We start from the raw sequence: 21,062 nt of genomic DNA, 5'->3' as shown, positions 1-21,062 counted from the left end.
CGAGTCCAGGGTCGTGAAACAGGAAGCCACCGTGGCCATCTTCGATTACATGAATTCCGATGGAATGAATCCGATCTTGGAATGTCACTTCTGGCGACCATCTTGGTATATGTAACTTCTGGAGGTCATCTAAGGTTATATAACTTCTGGCGGCCATCTTGAAATCCGCAATTTTGTTGTCTAGAACATTCTGCCATTTTGGATTATGTCATGACCACCATTTGGTTTTCTAGAACTTTCCACCTCTCAGCGGACGACCCCACTCCTGTGCATTGTACATTTCGTTTCGATAACATCATAAAAAACCCTACTCCTGCGTGTTGCACTTTTAGTTATGTCCATCATCTTGAAAATTAATGTATTTACTACCAAAAATAATTCCGAAAAAAATTAAAAATTTTAATTAACTATTTTTGTTTTAAATTTTAATAAAAATTTACTACCATCGTCTGCTGGAGGAAGCCAACTTGTTTTGATTATTGGAGGCTGCATTATGATTTTATCTGATAGATGTCATCATTGAGTGTTGGTTCCCCATGCATGTAAGATTGAGTTTTTATGTCCTACCAGTGTTATGATGAACCTTATAGACCAAACATTTAGAATTAACCCTCGATTTTTTTTCCAAATTCTGAGTCTTTTTATACATGATGGTTGTTGTGACCGCCATTTTTTCTTAAAGATATACTGTTTATTCTTAAATATATATTATTAATACGAGGGTTATTTTTTTTAACCTCCGATCGGCTGTAATAAAAAAACGGGAATGAATTGGGAAATTATTTTAATGTCAAAAGAAACGTACATCTTTACTATATTTTTCCACATAATCACCGTGCAGATTGAGGCATTTGTCGTACCGATGCACCATCTTTCCAATACCCTCTGCATAAAATGATGCCTCCTGCCTATTCAGCCACGTTTTAACAGTGCCCTGCAGTGTGATTACAGTTTCATTTCTCCATGGCATGCCCATTAATCGATACACTAATCGCTCGTACACGAATCGACACGTCTCGTAGTGTTTACCCCCTTCCACCAACCATGTGGAGCGGCCAACTCACACCTCAGTTGAAGCTTGGTTATGGGAATGTCAACATGGCTGCAACGATAAAATGTACGGTGGAATGCGAGCTGCGTGGAGTCATCCGTTTCTTACAGGCAGAAGGGCACACTGCAGCAGAAATCCATCGCCGAATGAGCACTGTTAAAACGTGGCTGAATAGGCAGGAGAAATCATTTTATGCAGAGGGTATTGGAAAGCTGGTGCATCGGTACGACAAATGCCTCAATCTGCACGGTGATTATGTGGAAATATAGAGTAAATATGTACGTTTTTTTGACATTAAAATAATTTCCTAATTCATTCCCGTTTTTTATAACAGCCGATCGGAGGTTGAAAAAAAAATAACCCTCGTATAAACTTTTTGAGATTTATATCATACATCAAAATGATAATCTCATCATTGCAGATTCGATGGCTACATTTATTTCAAAGTACTAACTTCTAAGCAGGAACATGTTTGCATATTCGTATTTAAAAGCTGCATGGAAGCATATATTTTATGTTGTATTTATATTTTATTAATGAATCTTATAAAGAGGAACAAGTTTTTTCGCGTTTAAAAACTGCATGGAAGCAGAGTTTTTATTGTTTACATATGATACCCTTGAGAAATGCAAGTAATATATTAAAATAATAAGCAGTATGCTGATAAAATCTTATTTATTGAAATAAAGTAAGACTTTTTAAAATTCACATCACAATAAAAAATCTCAAGAGAAAACTATAAATACCAAACGACCAAACTATTTTACAGAAAACTAAAAAAAAAATAATTACATCTTCATCATCACCAGCGTTTACATGTGGGAGCATGCAGATACTTTTCTCACGTATCATGTGCTTGTCATCCTTCAACATTATGGCCAGCTTATTTGTTCACTTGCTATAGAGTATATGCATAGGACTCAAACTGCAATCATCCTTTTGTGGTGGTCTTGCAGGGCATCCATGTAATTGCTAAACTCAATTTGGGTTTTTACCACACATTGCTGTATGCCCTTGGTCTTTTTATAAACCATGGCACCACACTTGTAGGCATACTTGTGGTCTGCAGACCTACCAATTCACTCATCACTCATCCTTAAACTTCCCAACGACTTACTTGTTGGCGGGGGAGAAGCAAGGTTGGTCGGTAGGGTAGCAGCTGGTGTCAAATACTGACATAAATAAAATGTCTGCTTTAGGTCAAAGTTCAAGTCTGCTGTATATATTTCATAAACAAAAATATCGGTAAACATGTAGACTAAATAAATGTTTTCATGATATCTGGGTTTCATAGTATTGTAGTGGAAATTATACATGAGAGTCTCTGAAAGGTTAAGTACTGCTAGCCCTGCATATATCGGCTTACCAGAAACGATGGTTTCATGATTCTAGTGGACAAGAGACGAAGTAGATTTATACATCGTGTGGTCCTTGAAGGATGGGTGCCACATCAGTTACTTAAACCACTTATCGGAGCACACCAACTCAATTTCGATCCTTTGGCTATTGTTTTTCATAAATTTACCAAAAAAAATACAGTTAACAGAGAACCTAAAGTACTCATTTTAGAACTCGTTGACTACAGATTTGCGCTTGTTGGTTTTGAGCTTAAAATATGGCTTCAATCATGCCGACTGTTCAAACTGGAGTACTCTATGTATTTTGGTCACTCTCAACTAATGCGATGTTGCCTGCTGGAGGTTTATTTAATGCACAATGTAGTGCTCTTTATTTTCGAGTGTAGTCATCAATTTGATTGTTTGGAACTGGGTGGACACTGATTATGGGGAAAAAAGGGAGGTCTTTGTACTTTCGTGGAGCTCTGGAGGGTACTTCATGTCACTCGATAATGTAACCTGTACAATAATAGTCTGGAACAGACATGATGTCAATATCTACATCACCCCATTGGAAATGACGAATAGGGAGGGCAGTGACATTGCCCATTCATACAAATTGTTTGCATAAATATATTCTATGCATGATATGTCTGTGGCACATAGCAGTGGTTTACCCTACAATGACGATTGATACTTTGCACTACACCACCCCGAATACTGCTTCCAGAAACATATAAATATCATAATCGGTTGTAAACTCCAGTTTTACCCCTGTGGTGCGAAGCATAACATCGAAAGTGAACCCAGGGCAGGAAATGTAGTAGTGAGAGGGTTCTAGACTGTATGTCTCCAAGCACAGACTACAAAATTCTCTAACAAATCTGCCAGGATCAGGACATCTGTCTTCAATTTACAAGTCAGCATAGTACCCCAAAACTCTGCACCGAAACTTGCCCCAGACATGTTGTGTGTGGGAATAATATGCTTCAGAAATCTTAGAATCAATCAGAATGTTGTTAAACTCATCAATGCATGGAAGACTAGTTTCATTTAATCGCGCAAAATAATCTACAAAATCTTAGGATAGACTACCCTGCGGGTAACCAACTCTAGCTCATAAGATGCGAAAAATTCAACAGTACTTTTAAACTTTAATGCAAGCAAAAATTCAGCGAGAGAAGTGAGACCATGACTTATGAAGTGAAATATATCGACAAACTGGATACTGAAATTATCACGCAACGTCTTAGAAAAATGTATCAGTTTTTCCTCATAGTAATGAATTATGAAAATATATTTACTGTCAAACCCCAGTTTCCTGATAATGAAGTTTTGGTCATATGCCAGGATGTGGAAAAATACAATCAACTTATTGGGTCTGCATCTGAGAATAATAAAATCATTGCATGCAGCACCTAGATACACACCAGTGAAGTGATTGTGATCATGGACCTTTTTTGCAGTCCCTCCAAACTTTCCACCGCAATAACGACACTTTGATGCTAGCAGAAAAGCAGTGTTCTGTGCATGCAATAGTAGAGTCCTGGGAACAGACTTAGAAAATATATTTTGTACATCCTACAATTTCGACAGTGCGGGAAATGAACCTTTCCTCTGTGTCACAACATCTATACACTTCGGGTCCCGATATAAGTGAAGAAGTAATGTTTGCAGGAATTATGGAGTTATCAGCTTTCATGTAAATACAGCAGCTGTATTCCTTATGTTTTTGGTACTGGAGTGTGTATGGCTCATATGGATATGGTTGACATTGATGGATTTAGTTGAGAATAGCATAAAAATCACAATAAAAAGCAATAGGCATCTTATCATCGTGGTAAAAAAATTTTAAGTGCAGAACAGGAGGCTGCCTTTTTTCATCAAGCTGTGACATTTCCATTCAAACAGCAACATTTTGTTTGCAGAGCTCACAGTGTTTTTATAAACACTGAAGGACATTAATCCTGCCAACCCTTAACTGATCATCGTAATGCTTGAAGCTTCGTTTACATACATGAACAGCATCATATTGTGTAGTGAATTTGGAGCGCACCAAATGGAAAAATTACTCATGAAGGTAAAATGGGACGAATTTTCATTGTCTAGGAGCAGAAGATCGAAATGATGTTCTTTTTTTCTGGAGCGAACGATGCTGGTACAATGTTCTGGCTCTCATATATGCCGTACATGTTTAAAGAGACACTAGGATTAGGTTTTTAGAACAGAGGCATCAAACAAAGTGTAATGGGGAACTCTGAAGTAGAACTTCCCCATCAAGTCATGGTAGCATTGGTTTACTTTTTCAGGATAATCACCTTCCACAAAATTGACAATGATTGTCCACTTAAAAAATACGTGGTCATCTAGGTTTTGTAGACTTATCACTGAATATTTATCTTTGACGCAGGTAGGTTATTCGATGTAGGAGATGACACGAAGTTGATCAAGCTTATTTATTCTCAGTTGAAGTCGCATAACAGCAGACAAAGTCCATCGGGACTCTTTTCCCACGTAGTCTTCCTCCTCTTTACAAATTTTAGAAATATTTTCAGAAATGGCGTTCTCCACCTTATGTCACCCTCTTGTCTTCACTTGCATCGACTGGCTTTTCATAATCACACTCAAGCACGATGTTTTTCTTCAGCGGACCATTCTCCTCAATCTCCTTTACGAGTTGGTTTATTAGCTTAGCCTTGATAGAGTCCAAGTACATACATATATCCTTGACAGAACTGGTATTATTTTCTGCCATGTAAGTCTTCAAGTTGCCTTGGAATCCCAGGAATAGGAACATAGTAATTTTGACGAATCCACCGATAGGAATAAAATATGTGAAGGAGGCAGGAATGTGTCGGTCGAGTAGTACCATCATGTTCGGAAAACCCCAACATGACCCATGTGCAGGACATGGCAAGTCTGTGAGGGGTAGGGGTAAAAATGTAGCAGTGACCGGACAGCCTAACATGACTAACCATTCTCGAGTCTGGTCCAAGTATAACCACTAATGACCTATATGGATAAGGAATACTTAGTGAGGCACTACTCACATCAAGATTCATCACTCTTGAACATCTGTGAGCATTAGTCAGTCACATTAGACTCGTCAAGAGGCACTCGGGCTGCAGCCATAACTGTCGTGTGAGTCTGTTGTAGCAGGCTTGCTAATTCCTGACATTGTGTCGCCACAATGTGCTCGGGGAACATACAGATACAGCTGTACTATATGGTAATACTCGAATTGGTATGTAAAAAAAATAAAAATTAATCGGATTTGTGTAATACATTTAGTAAAAAGTCAGAACACATACATACTAATATTGAATTAACATTAAATTTAAGAAACACAAAAATTATATTTATTGTACATTTACTATCTAAATTACTTTTAAAATCTTTTGCATTTCATTGCATACAATGAGGCGAACATCATCAGTAGAAGTATGTAGGCTCGTTGTTTCGAAGCTGTAGGAAGTACTCGTAAATTTTAATTTGTTTTTAGCAGTCTTTCGAGGGCATTTTTATTTCTTGTACACTTTTCGTATGTTGGAAGTTTGTTCTTTCGTTGTTTGTATACCCTCTTCACACATAGTTGTACAGTTTGTTGCAGGATGATAAAAAAGAATAGTAGCACACTCGGACGAATGTAGTTTCATATCCAGATATCATAACAATCGGTTGCTGCACACCTGTTTTTGTGCTTGTACGCTCACGAGTCTCCAACCTAAACCAAGGAGTCGAAAAGTCTGGTGGTAGTTCCACAGTAGGCACACGGACTTCAACTTTACATTTTTTCGCTTGGACCGACTAATATATACCTACTACTGACCTATAGTTTCAAAGTATTTTTTTTTACCTGAAAAAATGAGTAAAATAAGTTCTAATAGAAGAGAGAAATGCAAATATTTACGTAACAAATAAAAACTCTGCATCCATGCAGCTTTTAAACATGAATACACAAACTTGTTCATGTTTAGAAGATGAATTAATAAAATATGAAAGCAAATATTAAAATATCTGCTTCCATGCAGCGTTTTAATACGAATATGAAAACATGTTCCTGCTTAGAAGATAGATGTAATCTTACTTGTAAGGTCTCTGAAAATTTGTTCCTTTGACATCTATGACGGAGTAAATAAATTAAATTTTTTTTTGGAAGATATGTTATACAGTATTTTTTAAAGCAGGTTTATTACTTTAAAATAAATCTAACCAACGAATCTGTAATGACGAGATGATTAATTTCATATATGATATAGTATATCTCAGGCTAGGTATATAAATATTATATATTATTATTCTTTAAGATTAAATGGTATATCTTTAAGAAAATTCGTTGTCACAACCACCATCATGGATAAAAAGGCAGAAGATTTTAAAAAATCTAGGAATTGTTTTTAATAATTAATATTTGGTCTATAAGGTTCTAAATAACACTGGTAGAAAATAAAAACTCGATCTTCAATGATGGAAAGGTGGAATATTCTGGAAACCAAAATGGCGGAATCCAAAATGGCCACCGGAACGACTTAACCCAAGATGGCTGCTGTGGCTCCCTGGCTCCCAACACGGAACCAGTGTCTTCATACGAACAATATTGCCAACAAACATATATGTCCAAAAAAGTAACCCTGCATGGCATGAATATTAGAGCGCAAATTTGAATTGTCGTGCATTATGTGCCACTCCACTCGCTGAGAGGACGTGCGATCCGCGGGAAGCAGGCGATGTACATCACCCTTGTTGTATGAAACTCCCAGTTTCAGATAGTCGTTGGCTAAGACTTATGATGGTCTTTATAATCGGTACATTTTTGCTGTGGAAGCACCCTTAGTAAATATCCACTGATCTTGTGGCAATTCCTCTCGTCTCCCCATGCCCCATGTGCACATCAGAAATGTTTATGAAATATAAGTCTACCATGCTATTTCTGTTTGTGAAATCTTTAATCGCAGCACCTTACTCAGATAATCAACACTGCAATAATCACCAAAGTCAAACATGAAAACTTACCACTGCCAACCACCCACTGGGCTTTCCACCAGAATGCTGGCTGCTAGTATGCAGGTTTAAATCTAAATATCTTCATCGCTCTCGTCGACTGCTTCCCGCGGAGCATTTGGACTTCACTGCTTTCTCTCAACCAGGGGAGTGGTGTATTATGGGGAGAAATTCCAATTCTACTGTTAGCACATGTGACTTTGCAAGGTTTCGTTTCCGGATATAACTTGATTAACAAAAAATGCTATTTCCGGCATTCCCTGACACCGATTTAATATATGTGCCATTGACATTTTTTTGTGCATTGCCTAGGTAATGATTAGTGTAATCTGTACATTAGTTACACTTTTACGATAGAAATTTTCTATAAACAAGATTTTTCTTTTTGTGTTGCATTTCGCTCTGTAAAACCTAACAATTAAAGACAAATGCATCAAACAATTATTGTTTGATGCAGTAGTGACAATGATGTACTGTTAATGGTATAGGTAGGTGATTTTAGTCCAATGTAACAGTGGCTAGCAGAGACAGAGGTGCAGATCACAGACCTTTCATGACCTACGAAGTCGTGAGAGATACTGATAAGGAAGATGAAGCAATATGTGTGAAATAAAATCTTTATTCTGACAATAAAATTCAATATCAGCATCTATCTCACTCACTTAACCAGAGAGTTGGCCCTGGAGACTTTGTCATCACTGCTGGTGCTTACCTCGATCGCCCACATTATACTGAGACCCCTCAGTCACCCAGTGAACCCGTGTTCTGGTGGAGGCCTACTCAACCGCTCCTAGCTGTCTAGACTAGTAACTGAAGCTCTTTCGCCGCTCACTGCGTCGACTCATCATCGGGGTAGTGTCTGCTCCAAGAGATCGGAGCACCACCATCAAGTGCGTGGCCTACCCAAACTGATCCTGGGCCACTTAAGGAAACCTCAGTGAATATACATTCAACAGAAGGACCATCCTGCACTCCTACTAGCTTCGGTGGTGTCTAGGCTAACTATAAGTGCCATTGCCAAACACGCACTCGAGGAAATCGAAGTTATGTGATATCTCCCCCGGCCCCCCTAGCCAAAGCCCAGGGGGCTTACAGCCGTTTAGGACCAGATGTGCCTGGCCCCACCTACAGCGCACTAGACTCCATTCGTTAAGCCATTGGTTAAATAATATGGACCTGGTTTTTGGGATTCACCACTGAGGCTCAGTAGTCAACCCTTAGAAAGGTTTCAGTTGCATCTCCTTTTGCGCGCAGACTCAGCCCTTTCAAAATTACTGGTACCCACCAGACAAGACCCGGAAGAGTATTCTTTAGCTGATCTTTCAATCCTCCATTTATGCCACGAGGAGACAGAGGGTTTTCATGAGTGAGGAAAGACTGTGTTTTCCCATCCACACACCCATTCTGTGGACCTGCCGACTCGGATTAGTAGAACTGGTAACGGCTCCGACACCTCAGGCGACAGACATCTTCCCTGCAAGCTCACTTACAACTGGCTTATTTAGCATGTACATTAGGTTCACACCTCCAAATTTGCATCAATACTCCCCCAGGCAGATGATCCCATTAGGGCATAGTCCTGGTTAGGAGAAAGATGGGTCTTTTACATGCCAGACACTGTTACCAGAGTCTAACATGGGTTCCTAGAACCGGGAAATAGATTCGCAATTTCCAATCGCGGCATGTTACTGGAGAGCGCCCGGCTAGGTCGAGAGGTTGAGGAGACCCATCCCAAATTCGGCCCCACCGAAACACCCCCAGCTCCGCCGTTCACCCCCAGACCTCCAACAGAGCCAGCCCCCTCTGAGGGATCTATGTATCAACGACACGGAACCATACCTCTTACATCCCTGGGACCCCTCGGTCACCCATTTACTCGTGATACAGCTGAGGCCTATCCAACCTCTACTAGCTCAGCAGGCTAGTACCTGAGCTTAAGTAGCTCAACACTTCCACTCGTCAACAGGGCGGGGACCCTTCGGAGTGTTCTTTAAGCATAGGAGGACCACTACCACCACATTTCCTACTCCAATCCTGATCCTGAGCCATTAGAGGAAATCTCAGCAGGCAACTATCACAGTAAAGGATCAGTCCCATGGCACCCTTCATCTTCAGGTATAGTGCTTTCCCAAGCAGCCTCATAGCGGGAGAGCACCCCCTAATCCGGACTTGGATGTCCTTGGGTACTTCAATATCAGCTTCAATAGCAGTCCAATGATGTTTGATTTTCAGGCTGGGGCAACCAGTGCGATGCACTCTGGAAAGAGACGAGGACATGATACTCACCGGGAACCGCCATCCTTTCTTCAGCAGGTACAGTGTAGCATTCACCAGCACAGGAAGACTGCTTGGCTGTAAGGTGAAGCTGTTCAATAATGCAGGGAATACCTTGGACCTCTCTGGGGCTGTGAGTTACAAATGTTCTATTAATATTTATTAGTATTTACTGCATGAGTACATTTGATTGTTCAGATTTTGCATGAATTGAAATGTTTATTTATGTATTATTAGTACATTGCATTATTGGAACTAATCAAAATGTTATCCCCTGCTCCTCGAATGTTTGGGCAGTACTAAAATGACTACCTGCTGTATTCTTTTGGTGACTGACAGGCATAGGCGAGATACTCAGGGTCCAAGCGTTCGGTCAGGGGAGCAGCAGGGATGGTTAGTGGCAGCGATTAATTACAAAAAAACCATGTTTGATGCATTAATTCGTTTATTGCTGCCAATAATTCTTAGTGAAAAATGAGCATTGGAGAATGAAGTACAGATGTGAAGTGAGTGTAGGCCGAACAGACTTAATAATTAGTAATTAAGTATACAGGAACTAACTCACCTAATTGTTCTTCTGGCAAAGCAAATGTAGGTGTGAAATTGCTGCTGATGATTGTTAAAGATCCCCATCTCTGTGTTGCCTGTGTCCTTTACATTTTTATTTGTTTTATCTATACACAGTTCAAGTATTAAGTGAAACCAGTACGACTACCCTCGTGTGAAATTTAAATGAAAGATAACACTCTCTTGAATAAAAGTCAAGTGTGCTACCACCTGAACAAATATGTGTGATTATCTTTCATATTTTCTTTTATCTTAGGTTAAATAGTGCTGGGAGAATTCAATCGTGATGTCATTAGTATTAACATAGATATTTACACAGGATACGATTCAATTATTTGCCCAAAAATTTGACAAGTTCTAAATCAGTTAGGAGTAACGCAAGCAGCGATATAATAATATGGATTAGAAGCTATTGTTTCAGTGAAAAATTACCTGTTGGATCAATTACAATTATTTGTGTCAGGTGTTGAGCCAAAAGATAGACTTTTGCAACTTACCTTTACCCTTTGCTGGAGAAGGTGATCTAGCACACACATTTGTTGGCTACAAATGTTTCCATGGAGGATATGAAAGGATCTTCGGCTTTGCCGATGACCTAAACGATATGGTTTTTTCTACATGCTGAAGTACCTGCCATGGTATATGCCTTTCAGGAATCTGCATTTAATTTGGCCTAAAATAAATTCCAATAAGACTAAGTACTAAGTACGGAAATGCTATCTGTGTTACTTAACATCTGCGTGGTTCGAGAAGGTGACATAGGTATTTCAGCTACGTAGAGTCTGTCGTCATGGATGACAGACAACAAAGGGAAGCTGGCATCCAGATGCTGATGCATGCTGCAAATGTGGCCTTCTGTTGCGTATTTATTATAATTGTATCATGGCTATTATTCTGGACTACAAAGATCGAACAAATATATGCTTATAATACCTTTACCTACTTTTGTACAGTGCCGAAGCATGGAATCTCACTGCAAAATAATGCGCCAAATTTTAGGTGTTCATAAATAAAATATAGTCTTATTTATATGGTTAGTTAATGGTAATAGGGTTTGGACACCAACGTTCTAGCACAGCTATTTGCTGGGTGTCACTATTGATTGGGCAATATGTACCATATAAGACCGCACAGATCGCAGGTCATGTGTGGGAGGCTCAACCATCCCAGGCAGGACAGATGATGATGGATGGAGCAGGCGGAAAATGGCCTGAAAGCTGTCGGTTTTGAGCCTGGAATGTGGTGGGCTGTGCAGTGAACCGAGTTCACGAGTTCAGTTTCGAATTTACAAATTAATATAGAGGATAAGGTACTTGTACGACTGTCAATATTATTCGAACAAGTTTGGTTAAGTGTAAAGGACATTTTCTGTGTGCATGAAATAGTGATATTCTCCTATCTATTAAACCAGATTTTTGTCCCAGATTAAATATAGTTTCAATTAACCAATCTTTTTGAAGTAGATTTTAATGTATTATTAAGTTTTACATTTAAACTATTTTTGATTTTACTTTCTACAATGTTTCGCATCTTCTTTGACCCTCAGCTGTTATTCACTTTTGTTCCCAGCCACACTCCATCAACCCAAAATTTGGATTGAATTTTGTTGTAGGAAATTGAAAAAAATTTATAATTCATAAATATAATAAATTATTTTTAATAACAACTTCTTAATATATGAGTTTTTAATGTAGTTTATTCTGAGAAAATTATATATGGTGGGTGGTAAATATTTTAAAGTTGTTAGTGGTCTCATTATTTTTTTAAAAAGCCAAACTGTTAGTAACAACACAATATCATCGTAATTTTAGCCACAATTTAGTCACGGAGTGAGCACATAAGGAGGCTTAGAATTCTGTACGTGACGAAATTACAAGTACATGTTTAAGGAGATGGACATGCGTACTGCTGATCTGCACCACTGATGACCTCAGCTGTGCTTTACCGTGTCTTGGCATCGTTTGGGATGATGTACATTAGACCATTACCAAGTGTGATTAGTAATATCTGAAGTAAAGAATTTTCAATAAACTATTTATTACTTGACATACAATACGATTAGCTTTTGTAATTTTTTCTGCAGGTGATGGAGAAAGCAATGTTAACGTTTGTGAACTCTTACCTAATACCACATTTGAAGGTAACGGGATACGTCTGTAGGACAAACATACCTTCAAACACGGCATTTAGAGGATTTGGCGGTCCCCAAGGTATGTTTGTCGCAGAAAACATGATACGAGATGTCGCAAGATTTCTGGGAAAAGATCCTACACAGGTAAATGTATTGAGAAATAATATCAATGTTAAGTGCTGGAATTTACGATTTACCACAGGTTAGTAAAGGATAGCCCAATTAAAGATTTTATTTCACACACAGTTTTATTTATTTCCACTACTTACGTCACTTACAATTCATCTTCTAAGATGGCAAATAATTAACTACACTTAAAGAAATGTCTATTCCCCAGTCACTCGTTCCACACACCTCGCTGGGCCGCATCTCTGGCGCAACTCTCGCCGCAACACCCCTCGTGGGTCTCCGCCGCGGGACTCCGTCGTTGCACTCCACCGCCGCCGACACACTTTCTTCGCCGAGGATCCGCTCGATTCCTCGCTCGCAACTTCACTCGGTACTCCGACGCGCCCGCGACTCTATCGCCCGGAAACTCCGCCGCGGGAAAACTCCCGACTGAACACTCCGAACTCACTCAGACTCAGACTGACTCAGACTGGCGTCCTCGGGCATATATATAGGCCCCAGCCAAATTCCAGAACTCACGAGAGCGGCCGGGGCCTGTCGCGTCATCGCGAGCCGTCCCGATGGCAGAAATCTCTCGAAAACACGTGTCGGCGGCTCGCGAATCTCCCAGCTGTCCGGTGTCAGTTACGCCGCGCGGGGAGTTTTGGGAAGGAGGGAGGAAAGCGACAATCCTTATTTTCCAGACACACGCGGCACATATAATATTGCGGCAGTCGCCAGCCAGCTCTGCACCTGCACGTGTCCCAGCCAATATCACGTTCGTAACATTGCCCCCTCCTTAAACCTGTTCGTCCCGAACAGGTAACACAGCGCTGTTGTGAACCATGCGGCGAAGCCATCCTACGCAGTGGGCAGGTGTACTTCCTGACAGATGTAACATCGCGGCCATGCTTCGACTTTTCGGGTCCGTATGCCAGCTTTGCAGTGACTATGGGTCTCGCTATTCCGCACCTGCTGTTGTGGCACTTCCCTTTCCACCAGGCAACCCTGCTGAACACGCTCCCATTCCGGGCCCCTCCCTTGAGAATACCCTTGTCGGCACGCAGAAGCAGAACACCGTAAGCGACTTCCCGTTCCTTTAACCAGTGAGTTACCACCCTCCTTAATCCCGCTGTCACATCTATGTCCTTCCTCCTTCGGCTTCTTCACACGATTTGGACAGTCACGTTGGACGTGCCCTCTTTCTCGAAACGCGTAACATCGTGGATGACCTCGTCTCCGTCGGTCCGGTAGACTCTTCTCCTCTTCGATCGTTGTTTTACAGTGTTGCACTTCTCCCTTGGGCTTCCTACCACGATTCGGACACTCGCGCCGGATGTGTCCTAGTTCTTTGCAGACGAAGCACCGCTGTCTTCCCCTTGTTTTCTGAAACTGAGATACATTCAACAGCTTCTTCCAAGTATAATCTCTTCATTAGTATCTGAGTGGCTATTCGCTTGTTGGTAAGGTTCTATCCCGGCCTGTCTCGCTCTGATACTCATGTTTCTTGAGGCAATGCAGGCACCTTCGATTTCCAGGGCATGAACAAGAGTATCGCGAATGGTTTTGTGGCGGGCCAACCGAAGAGTTTGCTGAACCTCCACATCTCTAAGCCCGTCTATAAAAGCACTGGTGGCTAGCAGTTGATGGAACTCTGTTGGTGCTTCTGGGTAGGCGAGGTGCACGAGTCGCTCGATGTCGACTTTGAACTCTTGGGATGGTTTCCGAAGATCTCTGTTGACGTGTCTTCAGGGCTGTTTTGTACACCTCGCCCATGTGTCGGTCACCATACCTTAACTCAAGGTCCTCTAGTAATACCCCATATTCTTTCTGGTCTGGAACTGGTATGGTCTGCAGCAGATCTAGTGGAGATCCTCGCCGGGCCAAGACGAGTGCCGTAGCCTTTTCTTCATCGTGCCAGCCATTCATTTCAGCAGCTGCTTCAAACTGTCGCCTGTAAGCAGCCCATGACGATTGGCCATCAAAAGTGGGTGGCTCGAATTTTGGGTGACAGTTTGCGCCTTCCACCTTCAAATCTCCAGAATAACTGCTCCTTTTCGTAGCCGATGCAGTTTCCTTAATCATCCGACGGCACTCTTCAGTTACAGCAGCTACATGCTGTTCGGTGGTCTGCTTGAGCTGAGCTAGCTCTTGTGCCACCATTTCTTTAAGTTCGGCTAGCTGTTGCTTTTGATCTGCAAGATGCTGCTTCAAACACTGCACTTTGCCTTCCAAATAGATGCTGGTTTCATCCATCTTCTTCATTTCTTCATGTGCAGCAACTATTTCGTTTCTCATCTCTTCTTGGTTTTTCTTGATGTCTTCGATTTCGGTCTTCACAGTGTTCTTCATCTCTTCTTGGCGGTTCTTAATTTCATTTATCATTTCTTCCTTGCCACTCTTCATTTCATTCTTCGTATCGTTCTTCATACTGGCTAACATTTCTTCCAGGGCAACCCTTATCTCCCTGATATCTTCTACACTAACCTCTTCAGCAGCCATCTCGCTCTAAAGCTTTTACAAATAAAATAATAAAAATAATCGTGTATTTCTATTTCTGTTATTAATTATGAATGACCTTGACTAAACTTCTAATTAATCAAACTCTAACTCTCTTACATTCAAAATTAACACTGACTACAGTTTACTCAAACTAACTCTAGAAATTCTAAATTCACTAAAATTCTAAACACTAACTTTATTCTCGAAAAACTAAATTCTATTTCTCAACTGAATCCTAAACCTTTTAATTAGGGCTATCCCACTTCTGACACCAAAAATCTTACGATTTACCGCGGGTTCGTAATGGATAGCCCAATTAAAGATTTTATTTCACACACAGTTTTATTTATTTCCACTACTTACGTCACTTACAAATAATCTTCTAAGATGGCAAATAATTAGCTACACTTAAAGAAATGTCTATTTCCCAGTCACTCGTTCCGCACACCTCGCTGGGCCGCATCTCTGGCGCAACTCTCGCCGCAACACCCCTCGTGGGTCTCCGCCGCGGGACTCCGTCGCCGCACTCCACCGCCGCCGACACACTTTCTTCGCCGAGGATCCGCTCGATTCCTCGCTCGCAACTTCACTCGGGACTCTGCCGCACCCGCGACTCTATCGCCCGGAAAGTCCACCGCGGGAAATCTCCCGACTCCACTGAACTCTCTCACCCCTTGCCCTGGAACCTTCGTCCAAGGACTTCGCCACTCTGCCGCACCCGCGGCACTATCGCCCGGAAACTCCGCCGCGGGAGAACTCCCGACTGAACACTCCGAACTCACTCAGACTCAGACTGACTCAGACTGGCGTCCTCGGGTATATATATAGGCCCCAGCGAAATTCCAGAACTCACGAGAGCGGCCGGGGCCTGTCGCGTATTCGCGAGCCGTCCCGACGGCAGAAATCTCTCGAAAACACGTGTCGGCGGCTCACGCAACTCCCAGCTGTCCGGTGTCAGTTACGTGTCAAGGCAGGGCCCCGTGCAGGTGAGTGGGTGGAAGGAGGGGGGAAAGCGACAATCCTTGTTATCTTCCAGGCGCGCGCGGCACATATCATATTGCGGCAGTCGCCAGCCAGCTCTGCACCTGGCATGTGTCCCGGCCAATGTCACATTCGTAACACTATGTTGTTTATTAAAATGCCCTGTAAACATAGTTCATCCTGAGTCTGCAATGCTACTTTAACCCCCTATGTATGAGGTACGGTAGACCACCAAGAACACTTGACGAGCTAACAGCTCTGGAAAGGAGTGTACCTATTTGGTGTCTAATTCTTAAACGATGTCCTACATAACACGTGAAAGCCTCTTCAACCATACTGTTGTTTTCTAGAACTAATGGCTGGATTTGTTTATTCCATGTTACACATTTAATATTTGAAACTAGAGTTAGCGGTATGCTTCTGTTGATAACCGGAATATTCTATTCTTTAATAAGAAAGTGTACTATTAATGAGGCACAAACATAGCATTAGTTTCCAAGTTTCACAAACCTTACCGTTTCACATCGTAGGGATGATCAGAGTGGAGAAACCTTTTTTCACTGTATCATATATATCCACAAACAACATTTACCTGGGTAGTATGTAAATGTCAGTATGGGGACCGGCTGTTGGGTGTGGATGGAGGATTGTCAACACCATCTTTGATTGTGATGTCACAGTGGTCATATTGGATGACCTTCACATTTGACCTTAACCATGACCTTTGAATTTGACCCCGGTGCAAATCATGGATCCGCCATCTTAGATTCTGCCAATTCGAATTTCACAATCGCCATTTTGTTTTCTAGAATTTTCCACAATTTTGAATTCCTCCCTTTTGTTTACCTATAACTGACCATTATTTCGATTTATGATGTCACAATTGCAATTTTCATTATGGCCGCCATCCTGAAAATCCAAAAATATCATCCGGAATAATTGGACAAATTTAAAACTTATAAAAAAATTAATTAATCAAATATTAATTAAAAATTATGTTTAAAATGTTCTTACATCATGGTGTTCTAGGTTCAAACCCATGAGGGTAAAAATAATAATTGCGATCGATCCTTTCACCACGGAAGCTAAAGACAGACTGACGTCCCACCACTAATGCCAGTGTGTGTGTGTTTATATAAATATGCCGCCAGCTAGTATGTCATTATGTCCGCCATCTTGTTTTCGTCTTCTGGAGGCCGCTAACTTGTTTTCGTCTGCTATAGGATGTTGCTGCCGAAATCAGTTTAACTTTTATCCTCTATATTGCAGTAATCATTTATTGCCAGAATGTCCACCATATTGTACACCATATTGAAAATTCGGAATTTTTAAGCTAAAAATATGGGGAAAAATCTAAAATCTATCAAAAAATAGCAAATTATTAATTGATTTATTGTAATCCACCCTTAGCTCGATACTTAATCAATGGGAAAAAATATGTTATGGAAAAATATTAATTTCCATAAATGTAAGTAATAATATGGTTGAAGACCCAAAAGAAGCTGAAGTTCATTTACTACTACCAGCCTATAGTGAACCTATGAATATATATTTGACCACCATCTCGAAAATTCGTAATAATTGATGTAAAAATTCTGGAAAAATTCCATAAAACATCAATGAAATTACTTATTAATTCACTCATTGAATGAATGGATTCCTATATTTTATTCGAACCTTGGTGAATGCAAAAAAAATTAAAAATACCACCAAAAATTACAGGTTCAATAAATAAAACACCACAAACTCTTTTACAAACAAAAAATTTATTACATACATTCTACACTTCTTCAAATACAAAAAAAAGCAAATTTTTAAAGTCATTAGCATGCCTCGATTTCTGCATCTACTACCCAAAAAATAAAAAATCGGGCCTTACAGCTATAATGTGTCTTGACCTGCACAAAATTAAATGTGTAAATAAATGTTTAACTGGATTTGCTTAAGTAATCTAACTATATAATAAATTGCTTAATGCATTTTTATAGTAGTGTATAATTTAAGTAATAAGTTGTTTTATAAATTTGGGATGTTAAATTTCTCAAACCTTTTACTTTTGTGGTATTTTTAATTAAGTTACCTTTTTTTCATTGAACAAGGATGAAACTAGGACAGAAATCCACAGATTCAATCACAAATTTAATGAGTGATTTTTCAATGATATTTGGAATTTTTCGCGAAATAATTCATTAATAAATACGAATTTTCAAGATGGTGGTCAGAATGTCATCATCGGCTTACTAGAGGCTGGTAGTAGAGGAATTAAAGCTTCTTTCATGACTTTCAACCATATTTATTTCATTTTAATAAACTATTATTGTTTTGAAAATTATATTTTATAAAAATTAAATAATAATCTTTTTATAATTTATAATTTTTTTCCTAATTTGTAATAATAATTATGGATTATACAGAGAGCGGTCATTACGAAAATTACAACAGTGACTGCATAATTCAAATTATAGAAAGTTCTAGAAAACAAAATGGTAAGATTCAAAATGGCGAAAAGTTCTAGAAAACGACATGGCAGATCTAGAATTCTAAATGGCGGAGGCAAGATGGCCGCTGGGGTCAAGTTAAAAAGTCAAGGTCAAAGGACGAGATCATCCAAGATGGCCACTGAGACGTCACAATCCAAGATGGCATCGACAATCTGCCATCATCAAGCCAGAAGCCAGTCCCGGACTGGCATTTGCATACTACTAAACTGTTTTAATTTGTTGAAAAGAAAGATAGGTTTTCAGTCATAATTGTTTAAATAAAACTCAAAAACTAAGTTATTTAATATTATCCTTTTTTAAAGGGTTTTGGAGAAACAATTTTGAACTAACTTTTCTACAATTTATTCTTGTTACTTTATATGTGTGAACGTATAAGTTTAAGAAACTGCTCAAGAAATATGTCATTATGTACAAGGAAAATTTATTACCGTCTTTAACCTGTTTTGTTTTTCAATTCATAGATTTGGTTGACGAATACCACATATGTTGTGCCCAACGAAACTTCCAAAAGATGTGACTATAAAAAAATTAAAGTAAAATCTCGGATGAAATATTTTACTATTTATAATATCTGTGTTTGTAAAATAAATTTACTTAATCGTAATAAACTGGCGCCATTGTACTTTAGTATGATTTGGTAAGAATTATTAAATTTAAATTTTTTGAGCCTATTGAAGATAAAATTGAAGCAACACTTAATTTTAACTAATCAAATGCTTTGTTGAAAAATATATGCAAAAGCATAGTGATGTAATAGCTATATTATAAAATTTTATCACAGGTTTTAAAATTAGTGAATTTATTCGAACTAAAACAAAAAACACAGCATACAAAATCACTAATTACTAACTAATATAAGTAATTAATCGACATTTATTTAGATACTGCAAAGTGTTTCTGTTACAGTTGTTTACTTTAATATTAATTTCTTTTAAAATAATATTGCTTTCTCTTGTAGATAGCGTTTATGAATCTTCTTCAAGACGGAGATATTACGCATTACACCATGGAATTAGAAAACTGCACATTGCGGAGGTGCTGGCAGGAGTGCGTACAGAGAGCCCATTTTCAACAGAGGAAACGTGAAGTTGACATCTTCAACAGGTGCGTGGAGCTCGTAAACATCTTAACATGTCAGCAGTCTCTTCAGCACTTCTTACACGCTGGTACTAGTAAGCAACATGACAATTTGATGTTTTGGTACGCACGTTAGCTTGTTAATGCAAGTACATTATTCAAGAGCAGCCTAAACAATAAGCCCATACACTTATCATGAGGTGTACGTAAAGAACACCGCCTATAAGTCTTGGGAATCTGTAAGACGCACAGTGTATGGCCTTATGATGGACGTAATAAAGGTCTTAATAAAATTTTGAGACACTTAGAACATTTAATATAATAATATTCACCACTAAAGTACTGGTAGATGTTGCTTCTTAACCACAAATAGTGTCTAGCTATCAAGCTATCAAGTTACATATAAATTACCGAAAAGGCGATAAGAAATTTTTCCATGAACTGCTGTTCGTATACGTAACTTTCTTTATTCATGACGATTTTTAGAACAAATCACCATTTAACTGCGAGAAGTATAACTTACTTGATAAAAATTTACCCACATATACAACAATTTAATTAACTCGATTTCATAAAAAACCTTAAACATCAATTCGCAAAAATGTTAAAAGATAACTAGTAAAATAATGATATTTTAATAGTCATTGAAATAATAAGTAATATCTACTAGATATTTATCACTTAAACAATAAAATCTTTGAACTACTACTATGTTTGGAACTGTTCTGATTATGGGCTTGTCTCCAAGGTGCGAACATTTTTGGATTCTTTATAGGAGTAACTCATTAGCGAGTATCGTGGGTGCTATGTGTTGCAATAATATCCTTATGGTATACTCTGTTTTAGTTGTTCACTTCGTTACTCAGCCAATAAGTAATCGTCTACGGAATCCTTGTATCTAGTGTTGATAATAAATTAATTTTTCTGGCGATGTGGTGGTCATCTTTTCCAGCATTGAACTAAGAACTTCAAATAAAATAATAAGTTTATTTCCTTTAAGAAAAAAAAGTTAAATATAGTAAGTAACATTGATTAAAAATATTTAAGCGTATAAAATGACTTATTTTACACTTAAAGGTGTTCAACATTAGTATCGATATCTATAAATTCACAAGTCTCTATTAAAATATTTAATGACTCAACCCGCTTGATTTTTTTTCGACTCAATATACGGTATTTTAAGTTCTTTAAATGATTTATGCATTAGGAAATTTATATTTAATACAATTATTTGGACATACGCATTAGAATATTTTCACTTTCGACATGGATAAAAATTTAAGACTGCAAAATAATGAATAAATATGAAAATAGAAACCCATGGTCAGCTAATGTCGAACAAATGGACCTAACTACGAGCCTATACAGATAATAGGAACAACACAACGACGAAATCACAGGCGAACACATTCAAACTTAAAATATCAGAGAGCACAAATATTCCGTGGACGGAATTTAGTCATGAAAAATAAAAGCTCAGACGAACACGTTGGGATAGCGACGACGAGACAGTTTCGACAAGAACAGTTAAT

The 21,062-nt window shown here is 39.0% G+C and overlaps 1 protein-coding gene across 2 annotated transcripts in view; it reads left to right on the top strand.

The window, feature by feature from the left end:
- LOC134541171 (xanthine dehydrogenase-like) overlaps positions 1 to 21,062 on the top strand; it is a 296,422-nt gene that overhangs the window by 188,593 nt on the left and 86,767 nt on the right. For both annotated transcript variants that reach the window (XM_063384402.1, XM_063384401.1), the window contains exons 19-21: positions 9,622 to 9,796; positions 12,314 to 12,505; positions 19,412 to 19,557. In XM_063384402.1, coding sequence (XP_063240472.1) covers positions 9,622 to 9,796; positions 12,314 to 12,505; positions 19,412 to 19,557 — 513 coding nt within the window. The remainder of the gene's footprint in view (positions 1 to 9,621; positions 9,797 to 12,313; positions 12,506 to 19,411; positions 19,558 to 21,062) is intronic.

The sequence above is a fragment of the Bacillus rossius genome, chromosome 18 (genome assembly GCF_032445375.1).
Source record: "Bacillus rossius redtenbacheri isolate Brsri chromosome 18, Brsri_v3, whole genome shotgun sequence".
Classification (NCBI taxonomy): domain Eukaryota; kingdom Metazoa; phylum Arthropoda; class Insecta; order Phasmatodea; family Bacillidae; genus Bacillus; species Bacillus rossius.
This window is presented reverse-complemented; position numbering and strand designations above follow the sequence as displayed.